This window comes from Hippichthys cyanospilos, chromosome 3 (genome assembly GCF_059441005.1).
Source record: "Hippichthys cyanospilos isolate Australia breed blue-spotted pipefish chromosome 3, RoL_Hcya_1.0, whole genome shotgun sequence".
NCBI lineage: Eukaryota > Metazoa > Chordata > Actinopteri > Syngnathiformes > Syngnathidae > Hippichthys > Hippichthys cyanospilos.
Window position 1 is genome coordinate 25605125 of NC_142371.1, and position 17703 is coordinate 25622827.

Sequence of the window (17703 nt, forward strand, 5' to 3'; positions counted from 1 at the left end):
TAGCATTTAAAAGGAAATAATTGGGTAATTAGTTGTTGGTTTTACCTATATTCTATCAAGGAAATTAGTATTCTACCTCTATAATTACTATCACCTGATATGCCATGTCAGGGCACGCAATAAGGCTTTAAATAGGACCATAAAAGGCTGAAACCCTCACAACAATGCTCCTTCCACCACAATCTGCATCTGATAATTTCCCCTTCAAGCTAACATTACAGAGTGCATGAGTATACATCCAAGCCCATGCTTTGTTGTGCACGTCAACCGAGAGGTGCACTCTTACACGTTTTCATCCCCGCCGGTATTTCTGCTGTGTACTTGAGCACATCGTGTTTTCTGTTCCCAATTAAAACACCTCTGTCATTATGTATTTGGATACCTGCTGGCCTCCCATGATTGGACTCTGCTTAGCCTGAGGTGTGTAGAACTTAAATGGGTCTTAATCCACAGTGAGATTGAAGCATTTCCTATGATGTCACACCATGTACGCTTGGAGATGGCTTAAAATGTCTGCGTGTTAGTCACTGGGCTGTTTAAAGAGCTACACATTAAACTTAAACCAGGAATGTTACCCCGTGAGATGAGGAAAAGAGTGAAAAAACAACAACGGAAGGGGGAGGAGAGAAAGAGTCATTGACGGAGGGAGAGAGAGAGGGCAAGAAGATAGACCAGTGTGGCCGGTTTGCGTCACTGTACACATCCCGTCGGGCAATGCTAACAGGCAGACAGAGTGAGAGAATGATAGGCGAGGAGCTGATGTCATCGCCTTCACTATGAAGCCGTGTCAGACTTACACTAGTTGACTAAGGTAAGGCACATGTGAAATCCTGGATGTAAGAGCACATTTGAATGAGGAGGTGTGTATTTTGTCCCGGTTTACATGTCGTTTGGGGCTATTTCTCTTATTTCCACGGCAGTCGCTGTGAGTTTGTGTTAGAGCGAACCACGTTGCCCAGGTTACCCAGATGGGAGGCTCGGATCAAGCAAAACAGGTGTATCTGTAAGATGACACTCGCCTGCATTAGACAGCTCCACCAAGGAGACCTATGCCAATACATCACTTATATCAGCTATCCATTAAATACACCACCTGAATGTACCAGAGCAATCAGTCCAAGACCTATCTCTCTTGCGCACAATTTCCTTGTCACAGACTTCATTATGCTTACGGTGGGCTATATGTAAATAAATATACACATGATTATCACCTTTGCTGTTTATTTTTTTTACGTCAAGGTTGGGTGAGTTGTTGACAAACTCGTGCTATGTAAGAACGATTCGTGCTGCATACAGACTGTCGCATTTGGACATTGTTTCCCTCACTGGATTGCAGAGGAGTGAGTTTTTCCAGTTTTTGTGTACAGGTTTAGCTGACAGTTACAGTATGAACGTGTTGCTAGTGTAAACAGCTGTTATGATATGAGCGAGCATATTGTATGTCTTTGCATGAATGGATTCACTGAAGTGGTCTTTTGTTTGCTTGATTTGAAAACTAATCTCTAGCCTTTATTTAATCAAGCTGTCTAATCATTCCCTGTCCTTTCCTCTCCCTCTCCCTCCACCCATTTGCCATTCCGTGCGAAGTTGTGTTCCGTATACTCAACCGCTCTGTGATTTAAGTTTGACCATTGTAAGAAGCCACAGTTGCCACACATCCACGTATCACAACATTCCATTTCAATTCGCTCTGAAAATGGATATTTATGCATTTTCTTATTCTTGGCAGGCATTTGAAGCTCCTCGTTGAAGCCCTGCTGAGGAACTAAAGACTTCCGTGGACAGACCAACATAAAAATGACCACTACTAGACAACCAACCTTCATTACCATAAATGAAATGGAAAAACTTGAATGCGGAGCAGTTTGCATGAATATAGTGTAGGTGGACCAAAATGAACTAAAGCTGCTAGCTGCTCTACAGTCATTTAGAATCGTCTAAATAAATCCAGCGCAGTCATAGATTCTCTTTTTAGGGATTTTGCCTTTTGACAGGTGGTCATTAACTTTGTTTATGCTCTGACAATGGATGTGTTTTTGGTGCGCACGCCAGTGACCGAGTACACCAATCAGAGGAGTTTGGCATGCGTATCTGTCAGAGCTGCCAACTCTTCCTCTTGCAGCCTCCCTCGCAGTCCAGGTGTTAGAAAAGACAGAGCTTCATCGGGAGAGGTGGTGTCCAGAGCTGTGATTAAAGGAGAGTCAAAAACTGGATTCAACGCTTCATGCAAGCGATCCAGATCGATCGATGGCCATGATCTCAGGGCAGGATCCATGCCAGACTTTCAAACGTGGACAGCGAGTGTCAAAAGTTGGAATGAAAACAAGGAAATATCGAGCAGCACAATTCCTTCCAGCCTTACGCACAATGGAAAAATGGACAAGAAAACCACAGACTTTAGCGTCAACCGAGGTCGAAATTATAACCCTACATCTGAGAGTCAGACTGGGGGAGAATGGAAGCGAAATTTGCCAAGTAGAAGCAGGAGTGTCGACTGGAGGTCAGGTGCAGGCAGTCCTGATCGGGATGCACGCAGAGCCAACATCGCTGCGTTGCTAAATCAAGACAACAAAGAGACTGGGAGGGATACTGAATGTCTAAGAGGCAGGTCCATGTCCTCATTTAGGACCAACAACTCTGTAGATGTTTCTTCAACTAGCAGCGATCCAAAAAATCCTTTGGCTCAAGCTTCGGAGACAGTCTATTGGGGTAACTCCTGCCCTACAAGGCTAAGGTCGACCCCGGAACTCATCGGTGACTCCAGAGAGACCGCTTCTTTCGGGACTAAAAGAGGCCAGAGTATATTGGAGCGTATCGAGAAGCTCTATGGCCCGTCCAAAACTGAGGACTTTACTCAAGTTAGGGATTGCGCTTTTCTAGAAAGAGATTGGTTTGATGGAAGGGGTGACGCTACAATGCACCATCACTTAGTCTCCAAGACAAGCTCATGTGACGGGGTAACTAGAGCTTTCCCCAGGCGTTGCTCCACTGGAGAGGGAAAGTACCAAAAAGCTCAACTAGACACCATAGCTGCGGGCTTTAATACTTCACCCTGTCCAAAGACCAGGGCGAGACTACCAGAGGGGCAATGGGATGAACAGATCTATGGAATGGATTCAGACCACAGTGGCTTTAGTGCAGTTATGGGGTCCTTTGAGACAATGTCTCTGGACAGAGCGAGGAGCAGAAACACCAGAGCTAATCTGATTAGGTCAGAGAGGGCCGCACAGTCAAAAACCTTATTGGATAAAACATCTGTTTTAGGGCTTTCCGAGTCCAACAGAATAATTGGGACACAGTGGGAAAGAATTTTGCTAGATAAAGGGAAGACAAAAGCAGAGACTGAATTGAAGGTTTATGAAGATGTGTTTGAGCCAAATCTGAACAACAGAGTAAATTCTACAGGGTGGAAGGCACATCCAGAAACACACTCCCCAGTCAGTGTGAGAAACAAGATCAATCAATTTGAGGCTTTGACGCAAAGAACTCAAGCTTTTGGAAAAGGCCATAACATGATGACCCGAAGGGCCTTTTCTGTGCCCACACGACTCAACACTGCCCACGATGGCTTAAAGGGCGAGTTGGAAAAATGCAGTCTTTTAGGTGACAAGACAATGGTGTTGACAGAGTTGCGGGACACAGATAGAAAATATGAGAGGAAATTGGGTCAACTGAAAAGTCAGTCACAAAGGTCTTTGTCAGTAGACGAGATCGGGCAAAGGGGTTTCAGTGATTTTACAAAGAAAGAAGATGTCAACAACTATTCCAGGGTCAAGCATGCAGTCGAATCACCTCTCAAAGAAGGTGCTCCTCATCATAGGATCATAGATGAACCAGACTCTGGCAAAGTCTCAAGGGATGAGGACTGGAGATACAAAAATACCGAGTTCTCCATGTTTCTGCGCTCAAATGACCCGGAGCCATGCCCGTATGCTGAGCTGTCTCGGATAAAGAAAGCAAAACCCCCCTTGATTATTTTAGCGGTTACCGATGATGACAAGACTCCAACAAACACTCCCAGCCACTCACATCCTAGCTCTCCGATCTCACTACCAAACGGAAGCTCTCCATTTACGCTGACTGAAAACAATATAGCAGCCAAAACCTCAGACCTTTCAACCCTTGCGTATCACCTCGATGTCACTGACAATGACTCGAAAGGGAAGAAACATGTTTTGGACTTGGATGCGTGGATCGCTGGCTGGAAGGGCTGGAGGCAGGATGAATCTTTTGAGGATGACGACGACAGTACAGAGAAAGATGACGATTCTTACTACGACTCGGACTCTGGGGAGTCTTCAGTGACCATCACTAGCAACATGAGTCTGTCAGATCGCAGGAGCTTCTCTCTCAGGTACGTACAACGGAAAATAGAATCGGATCACTTGTCACCATTCCCTTACTTGACTACTCTCACCTCTGCAGCCTGGCAGAGTTGTGTCATTTCACGGGAGTTGATTCAGAGTCAGAGAATGACAGTGATGAGAACCAACCGACGGGCAGGAGGTCGGCTTCACTGAGTTCTGAAGTGTCTGCGCTGTCATATGTGTCTGTGCTGCCCAGCGAGGAGCTTGACAAGCTGCTGGAGGATGTCAGAAGTCTGGGGGACAGCAATTTGCAGGTACATATGCTCAGACTGTAAATCATTACCATTTCAGCATACCATTTCAGGGCTTAACCCTGCGATCGATTCACCTGCAAATCTGACCAACTTTACAGTGTGCGCCGGTAAAAATCACAAATCTTCACATGGCATGAGTACATGTTTTAATTTGTACATGCCCGGATGTGACAATGATGCCTAAGGTGAAAAAAGGGCATTTTAAGGTAGAAGCAACAACATGCCAGCTGTGTGCTGCAGATAAAAACAACTTCAGAATAAAAACATCAAATAACACATGGACGACAATGCAATAGCCCTGGAAGGCTTTTATTTTGAAGTTAGCCTTCATAGCTGTTGTAGCAAAGGGGTTAGCTTATTACACAGCTACCAACATCATCACACGGCCATTAAAAAAAATATTAATTCAATCGCTGATTAAGGATGCTTAAGAAACCCTTAATTATGCTGTCATTGGAAGAGAGGGCACAAGTCTTAAGTGGTAGCGCTTGACGCTAACTATGAAGTGCATATGGTGCATTCAAACTCAGTCGGACATTTCAAACTCAGGAAAGTACAGCAATCCATTAAACGTTAATAAGTGCAAATAACATAACGATTCGGGGTTTCCATGAGTTATAAAAGTCCAAATCAAATAACTCTTCTTTCATTCTAGTGATCGGTACGTCAATGCCTTTGTTGGCTATTATAACATTTACCACAAAAAATGAGCCCTTTTATATCAGTGCCCTCTTAATAGGCATTAAAACACCAAAAAATCTTAGTATTCAGAGCCATAGTTAGCTTTTTTTTTTCTCCATTATCATCAGTCATCTAAGCTTTAATGATTTTAACACCCTGAATTTTGCTCCCCTACCGCTGGTTGGGAAACATTGCTTTGGAGGACCTACTAACACTATAAGCGGGGGAGTCATCTGGGCTGAAAAAAATTTTGTTCACATACGAGTAAAACCTTTTTTTCCAATGTCTTCTTTGTAAGTTAGGTCAAATAATTTGTGTTTTGCCAGCCTCTGCTGATCGCAGACCGTTCTTGTCATTGTAAAATATTTCGCAAATCTATCTTGCGCATTGTCGATCTTTACGTCATTACTGTACGCAACATTGAGAATACAATACATTAGCACATATGGTTATGTTGTACCTTCCCGGAAAAGTGTGCAACCAAATCTTGTGTGGCGCACTGAAAAAGTTGAAAGCACCAGTGCTACTAGTGCAAAAGTTAGTGTAGGGCACTGCACTTTGGCTCACTTCTATTTTTAATGCAGGATGATGTGCATGTGGTTGTCCTCCACAAAGAGGTGGCTGTTGGCCTGGGCTTCAGTATAGCAGGAGGCGTTGACCAGAACAAACCAGTCATTGTGAGTGAAACACCTTTTGAAACCATCAGAAAACATTTAAACATGTCTCTGTCGATTCATATTTTGTATCGTATTTTGACGTGTATGTCACAGGTCCACAAGGTGTTCCCCACCGGTGTGGCAGCACAAGAAGGCTCCATCAGAGAAGGTGACCAGGTTCTATCTATCAACGGCACTGCCCTGGGGGGCCACACTCACTGGGAGGCTCTGAGGGTCCTGAGACGGGCCAAGACTCGAGAGATGGGAGTGGTGGTACTGAGGAGAGGCGATGTTAAGAGCGTCCCGAAAGGGGGAGAGGGTCAGACTGAGGAACCGAGGCCGACTCAGACTTCAGAGACTGGTTAAAACCATTATCAAATGAATAGAAAGTCTGCACACCATCTGTTCAAATGTTTGGTTTTGTGATTTTTTTCAAAATCAAACCAAGATCATCATTTTTCATACTTTATCTGCCATTAATGACACTTTAATTAAATAAAAAATTTAAAAAAGCTTTAAATAAATACCTGAAATTGAACATCTGAACTCTGAAAACTTCGGCTTGAAAGAGTTCATGTTTAAGTTGATTTTGGGGAAAAACACTTTTTATAAAAGAGGAAGTAAAAATACAAAAAAGTAAAAAATAGTGGATCAATGTGGCTGGAGGTCTTCACAATAAACCAACCACATTTAAACTCATGTAAATGGGGGTTAGCATGCACTTGCCACCTTTAGTGCTTCTTGTTAATCCCAAATAAAATTCAGCTGTTTCAGGATGCTTTTTCTGACAGTTTTGTTGTTGCATACTACAGCATAGTCTGCAATGTTCCCACATCGTCAGAGGGATCTTATCATTCAAACGTATCAATCAGAGGAAGGATTCACATGAATTTCCAAGGCCCTAAATAGACCATGGAACACGGTGAAGTAGTAGATCACACAGTGCGATTGTCAGTGCGATTCATAGTGTAAATTCAAATCAAAAGTAATTTAGCAATGACATTCCTTCCGATTGACTTTCACATTCTCGTGTGTGTGTTCACACTCCCACCTGCATTTAATAGCAAGCAGGCGTCCGATGTATTTGCCATACTGAAACTAGAACGAGTTTCTGCTGCTTTGTCTAAGAATCATGGGAACTGTGGTCCGATTGACTGTGTTCCAACCATACGGACTAGATTGGGTTGGGTAATGGGCGCTCATTGTTATGTTTAGTGCTGTTGAACTGTCGACCAATTTAACAGTAACGAAAGTGAAGCCACAAATATCGCTCGCCATATTCACAAAGGATTCACTTTGTTATAACTAATTCCTTGGGAGAGTTTGTTTATTTGATATTCAGCTACATTGGAGTGTCCTGGTTTTTAATTTTGAAAAGCTGCTGATGCTACCCAAAATATTTTAACTACTATTATAACTACTAAAGTAATCAATTACTGTAGTGCCTAAAGTACCAAAGTAATTACTTTTTAGTAATTTAGTACCTCAAGTGACTAATTACTGTGGAGTTTAGTACCAACAGTAATTGATTACTCAGTACTTACTCAGATGACTTAGTACTAGGACTAAATGATCTAAAATACTTCAAGTGAAAGTTATCAATTACTTTTATAATTTAGTGCAAGTGATCAATTATTTAGGTACTTGCACTAAATTACCGACGTAATTGAAACCTTTATTTTAGCACTTAAAGTAACCATTGACTTAAGTACTTAATTACTCTATTGCTCCATTACCTAATGTTTACTTTAGTACTTAATTACCCAAATTAATCAGTCGGTTGATTACTTTGAGTTGAGTAATTGACTACAACTTAAGTTATTTAATAATTTACATGTTTAAATACAGTATAATTTTAGATCCTCCTATGAGCAAACTCTTGAAAAACTTCCCTTTTAAAAAGTGAAAGGTAAAAATATGTTTTGGGGATTTAAATAATTATTTTAAGAGCACAAGAACCTGACCTTTGAACAGGTGTTGACGGCCTTTTCATATCCAATGTAGATGATGTAATTTTAAGCGAGGTCACTGTTGTTTATTTGGTTATTTAATTTTTTTCAGGTCAGCGTATTCATGTGCACCTGGAAAAGAAAAGCCGAGATCTGGGCTTCAGCCTGGAGGGAGGTGTGGGTCTGGGCGACAAACCACTCACTATAAAGAAGATCTTCCAAGGTAGCCAGGCGAAAACTTCAAATGTACTTCCAATCGCTCATTTAATTCACTTCTTTTCCACAGGCGGTCCAGTCGACAAAATTAGTCCCGGGGACGAGGTGATGGAGATCGAAGGCGTCAGCATGGAGGGCATGAGGCGCCTGGAGGCCTGGACTTTGATCCGAGGACTTCCCTCCGGGCCGGTGGACGTGGTAATACGCCGGCCCCGTAAAACCTCCGAACCGTAGGGATTACGGAAGCCAATCTCATATGGACTATTTAATGGACGCTTTTGGCATGATGCCATTTGTAACCCAATTTACTCCACAATTATCCTCATATTTCTAACAAAGCCTTAACAGAAAGAAGCAAGCACCTGTTTATGAAGGTGTAAATTTTACAGTAGCTGTCAAAAGTTTGAAAACACTTAAAACCATTAACAATGCATAGCTAGGAAATGACCACAAATCGCACAAAATTATACATTATATATATATATATATATATATATATATATATATATATATATATATATATATATATATATATATATAAAATGTGTGTGTGTGTGTGTGTGTGTTTTCAAACTTTTGACTTTTACTGTATATTTGAAGGTTTTCAACACAATCTACCTCAAGGCCGCATGGCACTCGTATGTGAAGGATTGTGTAATATACTGTGAACAGATGCTAACAGCATTTCGAGTTTTTATTGCTTTTTAATAAAGCCTAACCCAAACGGATGCCTTTTTTGTATATCCTGCAGATGGCGGTAGAGTGGTGCAAAAATTTGTTCTCGTGCTTTTTTAATCAAACAAATATAACCAAAATAATGCGGTGTACAATCGAAAGTATGTACAAAACTAAAAAGCTTTCATACGATCAAACAAGCACTGCATCCAAGATGTGGTAGGACAATCAATCAATCAATCTATCCACAATAATCAGCAATAAGGATGTTTTAAAACAAGAAAAAAGTGTGATTTGAGGTTTGCTCTATCTTATCAGGCACATTGCTTAGCAACAACAGCACGTTTCATGCAGTGATTTAACGTCTTGCACAATTCTTTTGGAGTCCAGAGTGCAGTAAGACGGCCATAGCAACATCCGCCACCTAATCTTGAGATGATTATCAATAAAAAGATAAATAAGTCTTTAGTTCATCCCAGCCCTGATTAGACATTTAATTTTTTATAAAGAGTTGTTTGCTCTCCTACCATGAGCTCAGAGTTCATCACAACTGGTCGAATGGTCTGTTTTCGCCGCCAACTAAGGTTATGTTATGTTTGTTTCTGTACAAAAACACACATAAGCAATTTCCACGAAACCATCTGGAGAGCTTTGGCTTGGGCCAAATTTCAGCTGTATTCATTCTGGGGCATGCAGCATCCAAAAGGGTGCAGTACTAGGAGTAATAAAGGACAACATTACAATATTATTATTAGCATTGTTTCAGTTGTTCATTTATTGACAGGTTTGCACATTTTTAGCCTATGTTATGAATTCTTAACAGTAGTGATAGTACGTTATTTTATTATTGCAGTTTATGAGATATAAATGTGTACCTTGCAATAAAAATAGCTCTTGCGTAATCATTGTTGAGTACAATACTATTCATATCTGCAAATATTAGAATTATTTTGCTTAAAGATGTTAATTGATGATTATTGATCATAAAACTAGTCATTGTTGGAGTTACTATTTTTTTCAGTACAAGGTCTATTATTTTTGTTAGTATTATCATTATGATTACTTCTGTTGTGTACTATACTGTAATAAAATTAATACATATGTCATAACTGTTCCTTTTATTATGGTCATTGTTATTAATATTTGTGGTAATCATGGAATATTAGTGTTTTGTACTACATTGTGATCAAATTAATACTCGTGTCATAATTGTTCTTGTTTACTATTATCATATTTATTAAAATTTGTAGCTATAATAGTGGGAACTGGTTCTTCCATTAAATATTTATATAGCCACATATAGTAGTGTCTGTCAAACCGTTTCACCAATTATGAAACAAATATGTTTAATATACCATGAAAGTTGTTATAGCAATATATAGTAGCGGCTTTTTTCAATCGTGACTGCCTATTATTATTATTAAATCTGATGTGTACTGCATTATAGTATTATTATTCGCATCATAGTTTTATTTTAATTTTATCAGAGCTATTATATTTGTGGTGATGATGAAACATGATGGAAATACTGCAGTAGCATTAAATATCATAGCAATATACTGTATACGCAGTAGTGGTTGTCAAACCATCACCCAAGAAAAATAATTAGGGACTGTTTTAAAATTTTTATTTAGGTACTTTTCACATAATTTATGTGCAATCCATTTCAAGCAAATTATTTTTATTTTATTTTTTTACGTTTCCATGTAGTGTTAATGTTCAAATTGCATAATCTTAGAGTAGCATACAATGTTACTTTTTTTATAACTAAAAATCTTTGTATTTGAGTACTATGCTGTATTTTAATGTGGTACTTTAGAGTTTTAAAATTACATGCAAATGTTAGTTCACCTTGAAAGTGAAACAATTAAAGTGTACATGTGCAGTGATTCTTTCACACACCACTAGGGGGAGACTGGTGCACCAATTACACTTTGAGAATCACTAGTACATTGTGTTTTCTTTTTAATAAATCATCATGATCATCATAATGACTATGAAGGTAGTGGTAGTCCTATGTCGAAGAAAAATACTAGCACCTTTTTATGACTGGGCATCTGGCCGCGCTGATGCCGCCATTGACCAATAGTGTGAAAGTGTGCGAGCTGGTAAATCATTGCTAGTTTTGGAGCAGCTGGGCTGAAAAAGGGGGAAGCAGCCAAGTTGAAGAAGGAGATGCTGCTTGTGGACATCAAAGCACTTTGCAGTCATGTTGAAGCGCCGCGTCTTCCGGGTGACGAATGATCTGCTGAGAGAATGCATGGCCGAGTTCCTGGGGACCTTCATCTTGTTGGTGAGTGACTTGATTTGGATTTTGCATCAGATACTCACAAAAGTGTTGCACTGGGATGGCAGCGCAACGATCCCATTGGACGATGAGTAAGCCCTTTGTGGCAATGTAATAGCATCGTTTCCACATCGTCGCTTTTATGACTGTTTCAGCTGTTTATCTTGTAAATAATTCAGAATACATAATGATCACATGGTGATATTTTTTTCTGTAATATTTCAACAAGTACTTGCTCTCTCTTTTATTTATACTGCACAATAATGTTGGCCAATCAGTGAGTAAAAATAAATAAATGACTGATCCAATAAGATAGACCAACTTAGTTTAATAATGTGAACTACGAACTAGATGACCATTGACATACATTAGGAAAAAAGAATAATAATTAGACTTAGAAAACAAACAAACCCAAAATGCTAATATTAAATGCATAGAAAATGATTTAGGAGGAAACCTGCCCCCCCCCCCCAATTCTTTTTTTTTAACTCCTTAATGGCAGAATGCTGATGAATAATAAACATATGTTAAAAGAAAAATTCAGTGACAACAATGTGATCTGTTTTGGGGATTGTTAGAAATGATGCGTTTTGTCGTCCTGTTACCGGGAACCAAAATAACAAATGAACAATTAGCGAATTTTCGTACTTACCCACTGTAAGAGATACAAATTTGTTTATCTTCGTATGCAGGGTTTAGCAAGTGTACAAAAATCAAGATCCTGGTCCTGGTTTTACTTCTATGACTCTACCCAATACTTCTTAACCCACCAAGCAGATGAGAACAAATGAAGTCCATTTTCTTTCAGCCCAGTATCTTTTACAATAGTCCAAATTGTTATCCACTTTTTTTTTTAATTTTATCTTTAGTTCACAAGCACGGAAGGATCTTCCATCCAAGATCCTTCTTTGGCCTTTGTTTCCTCCTAGTTTTATAAACACCTGCATACAGCCTAAACAAAGACTTCCCTACCCATAATATTAGCCGAAATCAAAATGAGCTTAACCTTGTTCTACTTGCCTAGTCCACATTACTTTAGGTGAAAATGCTTCAAAAATCCTGGTAAAAGGTAATAAGTATTTGGACAAAAACGTGTGGATTTTGTTGCTTATTATATCTTCCAAAAAACACATTATGAACCAGAATGCCATGTTTTGACAAATCAGGGAACACAGAACATATTAAAGGTCACCTTTAATAATCGGTTTTATCAAATGTCAGTTTCCATTTTTGACATTGCCTTGTATTGAAACATGTTGTTTTGTCTTTTTTTTTAATACTTTAATGAAGCTTTTCGGATGCTCTGCGGCAGCTCAGGTGAAGACCAGCAGGGAGACCAAAGGCCAGTTTCTGTCCATCAACATGTCTTTCTCAGTGGGCGTGATGTCGGCAATGTACCTCACCAAAGGCATCACAGGTAATGTACAAACATTAAACCGTTCCGCACACTAATGTTTAACTCGTTCGATCCCGAAGACATGTTTTTACCCTTTTTCCTTGAGATACATTCGCTTCTGTACGTTTTTTTATCTCGTCATATTACGAAAATTAGCATATAAATAAATACAAAATGAAATACAGTAAAACAAAACAACCTCAAAATTCCCATTTGAAATACTGTAAACACAAGATAAGATTCTACGGCTCATTAATATAGCTGCTCGGATGTTATTGCACTTTTCTGGAACACATACCAGAAGCCAGAGCTATGACAACGATGGAAATGAAGGAAATTGTTTTCTTTTTCTGCTGCTCTTCTCCGCTGCCGCCGGTTTAATTTTGGTACATGGCCTCATTCAAAAGGTAATGTATTGTAACATTTAATGTGGTGTTTGCGAAGTGCTTGGGATGATTTAAAAGTAAAATAAGATTCATAATATGACAAAAGTCATGACACAAAAGCCACTCTAGATTGGATTGATATAAAAAAAATGAAATGTGACAAAAATAAAGCATTTCAAAACCAATATGTGATATATTGAAACCTGAATGTCGCATATGTAGTATTGCTTCACTTCGTATTGCAATATATTGATACATCAATATTGTCACCCAACCCTTATATATATATATATATATATATATATATATATATATATATATATATATATATATATATATATATATATATATATATATATAATTTGTGTGTTTTTTCAAGGGTGTGGCAAAAGGATACTCTAAAAACGGCTCATGCTAAATGAAGTACTGTACTGCAGCAATAAATTGCTTTAGGTGATTAATTATTAATCAATTTCTTTAGTTAATAAAACTAAAATCAGTTGGGTTAAAAATTATCCAATTATACCGGTTAAAAAAAAAAAGATCGACCTGATATATACATCAGTGTGAGCTGATCTTCTGGGTGGTTTTGTACAAAAAAAGGGTCATTTTGTGCCAGACAGCCTCAGAAATTGCGTTGCTTTGCATAATACAACCCTGTTGGTTAAAAAATCAACCTAAAAAAATGACCCAAATATTGTCTCTGTCCTTTTTTTTGGCCCATATTGGTTATCTTTTGCCCAACAAAGTAATTGAATCCATTAGTACATAATCATCTAAAATATTTGATTACTTTATAACTTAATTAACTAGCTATATTCAGACACACTTTTAGCCAAACATGGGGAAAAAAAAGAAAAAGAAAAAATAAATACCTATTGAATGTCTGGACTGTTAAAAAAAAAAAAAAAACGTAAAAAGACGTCTTTGGGATTGAATGATTATGGTCCAGCATTAAAACACCATTGTGATTTCCTGTTTTGTACTCTGCCACTGCTCTTGCAGGTGCTCATCTGAACCCGGCCGTAACGCTCAGTTTCTGTGTGTTGGGCCAGGTACCATGGAAGAGGATGCTGCCATATTGGCTCTCCCAGGTTCTGGGCGCTTACGTCGCATCGGCGCTTGTCTACATAGTCTACTACGGTCCGTCTTTTTGCCTCTTTTCCTGCTTTGGGAGTGTATAAATACAATTCCAAAATAATCCGAAGCAACGATTGTCACAAGAGCTCTTCTCCGAGCAACGAAATGCAGTAATCGTAAGATAAGATAAAGCTATTGTAGCCCAACAGTAGGAACATTCACGTGCTATACAAGAGCAAAGCCCAACGTGTGAGCACAAGATAATGAAATAAGTCGTCTTATATGTCAAGATAAAAGTAAAACCCAAACATTTAATTTACAATATGTTCTGTGTGAGTGACAGATAAATTAAGTGGCAAAACAAACCTGTTTTTATCCATCTATGGGGGGGTAGCTATTTTGTCACTGTCAATTAAAAATGACATCACAGTTGCTCAGGGATCAAACAACAACCAATCACTGTTTCTGAGTTTGGTCATGTGGTGTGTGCAAGCTGAGCTGTGCTTGGTTGCTACCTGGGCTGTGATAAACTGATGTCATTTTTAGTTAAAAGTCAGTGGCAAAATGTTCGCCTCCAACAAGTTGATTTTGCAAACAATTTCATATTCCACAAATACAACAGTCGAGATTTCTGAGTAATTTCTGACTATTGTGGGGGGTAATTGGGGTTGGTTGTGGTTGGGGTTGGATTCCCCTTTTAAAAATTAGTTACACAATACGTGTTTTTGTAAAGGTTTTGCCGTACGTAAACATTTCATAATCAAAGTAAACATACCATAATCAAAACTAATGATTGATATATCTAACTATCAATTTATATTTTGTTGTTTAAAAATAGACATGAAATACAACAATACATTTATGTAAAAAACAATTGTAGCTAATGCTTATTAAAAAAAATACTACCAACATTTTATTTAGTCAGTAAAACACTATGTGTACCTTTTTTAAATAAGTTTTATTATATGCATGTCATTGCAAATTAGCATTTCAACACAAAATAAGAAATGTCCGTCATTATTTATACACGTTTTATATGTATTTTATGTTTTATGTATAGTTTCTTATTTGATAAAAAATAGCTCGAAAATACTACCAATATTTAAAATAATCACTACAATAATCATTTATTAAATTCAGATGTTTTAATACTTGTCATGAAAAAGATCTATGCTTGTGATATTTGACTGCTTGAATAGACTAGCTTTCCAATGCAACGCTTTTTTACTGAAGAGAAATAAAACCCATGTGTTCCTGACTTACTTTAGTTATTGAATGTTTTGCTTTTATTAATTAGTGTTTTATTTTCTTTAACAAAGCAAATGTATTAACATTGAGTGCTACATATCGCTTATTTTTCTGTCTTAGATGCTATAATGGATTTTAGTGGTGGAATATTGACTGTGTATGGAGCAAATGAAACGGCGTCCATCTTTGCCACATATCCCACTGAGTACGTGACCTTAGGCAGAAGTTTCCTCGACCAGGTCAGCACTTTTTTTTTTTTTGCTGTATCCTGCATATGATATAGTCTAACGCTACTGCTGATTTGGATCCTCGCCAGGTGGTGGGTACAGGCATGCTGATGTTATGCATCCTATGTTTGGACGAGAAGAGGAACACCCCGGCTCCCAGCGGGTTGATTCCCGCCATCGTGGCGGTCATCGTGCTGGGCATCTCCATGTCCATGTCGGGCAACTGCGGGGCGGCCATCAACCCGGCCCGCGACCTGGGACCTCGGCTTCTCACTCTGACTGCGGGCTGGGGCACTGAGGTCTTCACGTAAGTACAAAGCGGATCGGGAGAGATAGTGTTCACGGTCAGATATTGTATGTTTATGATTGCGGTTGCTGCACGTTCATGGTTCAAGGTCTGCTGAGGTCTGCTCGATTGTTCGAATGGCATTTGGAATTGTCTGCCCTGTTGCAAAATAGTGAATGAAGTGAAATGTTATCGCGTGAGAACTTTTATCAGAATCAAAGTCGCAAGCATCTGATTATGTTGCATTGTTTGTCAACTGCAAACATACAAGCTCACGTGCCCACCGTCGAGCTTATTATCATTGTAGGCCGTGTTTGGGCAAGTGTATCTGATGAAGTGGCCAATGAGTGTATAAAATGACTATTGACTAGGTTGGTAGCATCAGCGTTTCTAACAAACTTGGCTCCAAGCTCACAAAAATGTCCTAATTTAATCCGTCTTCAAATTTGTCATGTTAGCTGTTTATTTCTTTGTTTTTATTTTTGTATGAACGAAGTTATACTTTTCCTGTAAAACAACGACATCCTCAGGCTTTAGGCGTAACTGCATCCTCGATTCAATGTTCCTTAGTAGCTGTTTATCACGTGTGCGGCTGATTTATTTTATTTGTCCCGTATATTTGCGTACATCCAAAAAAAGGACTTTACACTATCAATCATATGTTGTTTACGTTCGCCTCGAAAAATCTGAATAGGAACTTGGACGACCCGAGTAAGATTTTTTCCAATTTCCCACTTTTCCCAAATGCAGCATTTCAGTCTGCGACCAGTTCGAATTATTTATTTCTAAGAGCCTTATTAAGCTTCTTGCGGTTCTTTGTACATTTCAAGGCATTGCTTGAGCCCTATGGAGTGTGAAATGTGTATTTTTGTAAAATGCTTTGGCACCTTTTGAAGTAAAAGATTAAGACACAAATTGAAGTGTTTATTTTTTTCAAACAAGTTTTGTCAGTCTTTGCTTTTCTGGTTTCAACATTTGTTTTTAAAAAGAATATAGCGTAAATTGGATTCAAATAAATCTTTATAAACAAGCAATTCTCAGCTCATTCACTGCCATTGACAGGAACAAAATCTATGGAAGAAAATTCACTTTAACTGCGCCGGCATTGAAAGATTAATGACAAATGAAACATGAGATTTTTACCTCAGTAAAGTTACAGTGTCAAAAATTAATTTTGGCAAATGCAAAAAATATATATTTCTTATAATGCCATATCTTTCAAAATTTACTTATGGAGTGGTTCCTAATGTATAATAAATGTTGTCTTTGTTGATGCAAATGTAATGTACTATTTTCTTAACACATAATGATAACAAATACAATATCCTAACTGTGGTCATATTAATAATCATAATTTTTATTGTGCAGGTGTTACAACTACTGGTTCTGGGTCCCTCTGGTGGCCCCCCTTCTCGGAGGCGTCTTAGGTTCTTTGATGTATGTAACCTTCATCCACTGGCACCTGCCTGACTTGGATCCTCCAAAAGAGGTGGACACATCATCCATTGCCAGCGACGCCATCAAGCATTCCACAGACGCGCCATTGATTGGCATCGAGTTAAAGACGGCGTCATTCTGAGACCCTCACACAAAAGTCGAGAGATTTTTATATCACCAAGTCAGGAGGACTTTTCTTTGTGTATTTTAAGCACCAAATGAGGTGAGCTTCACATACAAAGTGCAGGCATCTTGTGTTATAGTGCTGTTTACATTTCTGATGCATTTAATATTTTATCTTTCTCGATCTAAATGTTGTTTTGTTTATCTGTATGCTCTTGTTATTAAAAAAAAATACATAATGTATCCTCTGCTGATAGAACAGTAGAGGGCGCTACTAAATAAGCCAGATGCCAAGTGCAAAGTCCATTTTTGAACTCAAATGATGTTGTTTCTTGTAAATAAACGTGCATGGAGAATAAACAATTTAGATATGGTCAAAGGAAGGAGAGTAACATCACGGATGAATTTCTTAAACAAGGAAGAATGTAGAAAAGG

The 17703-nt window shown here is 38.6% G+C and overlaps 2 protein-coding genes across 4 annotated transcripts; both read left to right on the forward strand.

The window, feature by feature from the left end:
- Positions 1-694: 694 nt before the first annotated feature.
- LOC148426506 (uncharacterized) lies at positions 695-8577 on the forward strand. 2 transcript variants are annotated; one of them, XM_088410394.1, is made up of 7 exons: positions 695-811; positions 1730-4354; positions 4426-4621; positions 5887-5979; positions 6073-6319; positions 8020-8130; positions 8194-8577. In XM_088410394.1, the coding sequence occupies exons 2-7, from the start codon at positions 2025-2027 to the stop codon at positions 8355-8357; spliced, it is 3141 nt and encodes a 1046-aa protein (XP_088266520.1). In that variant the 5' UTR covers positions 695-811; positions 1730-2024; the 3' UTR covers positions 8358-8577. The 2 variants fall into 2 exon arrangements, with proteins under 2 accessions (XP_088266520.1, XP_088266521.1); XM_088410395.1 differs by lacking the exon at positions 695-811 and adding an exon at positions 1302-1633.
- A 2285-nt stretch (positions 8578-10862) lies between these two features.
- Positions 10863-17651, forward strand: LOC148426507 (aquaporin-10-like). 2 transcript variants are annotated; one of them, XM_088409689.1, is made up of 6 exons: positions 10863-11091; positions 12376-12502; positions 13873-14010; positions 15316-15434; positions 15512-15729; positions 17077-17651. In XM_088409689.1, exons 1-6 carry the CDS (start codon positions 11008-11010, stop codon positions 17285-17287), a joined length of 897 nt encoding a protein of 298 aa, XP_088265815.1. In that variant the 5' UTR covers positions 10863-11007; the 3' UTR covers positions 17288-17651. The 2 variants fall into 2 exon arrangements, with proteins under 2 accessions (XP_088265815.1, XP_088265816.1); XM_088409690.1 differs by having other exon boundaries at positions 10900-11091; positions 12398-12502.
- The last annotated feature ends 52 nt before the right edge of the window (positions 17652-17703 follow it).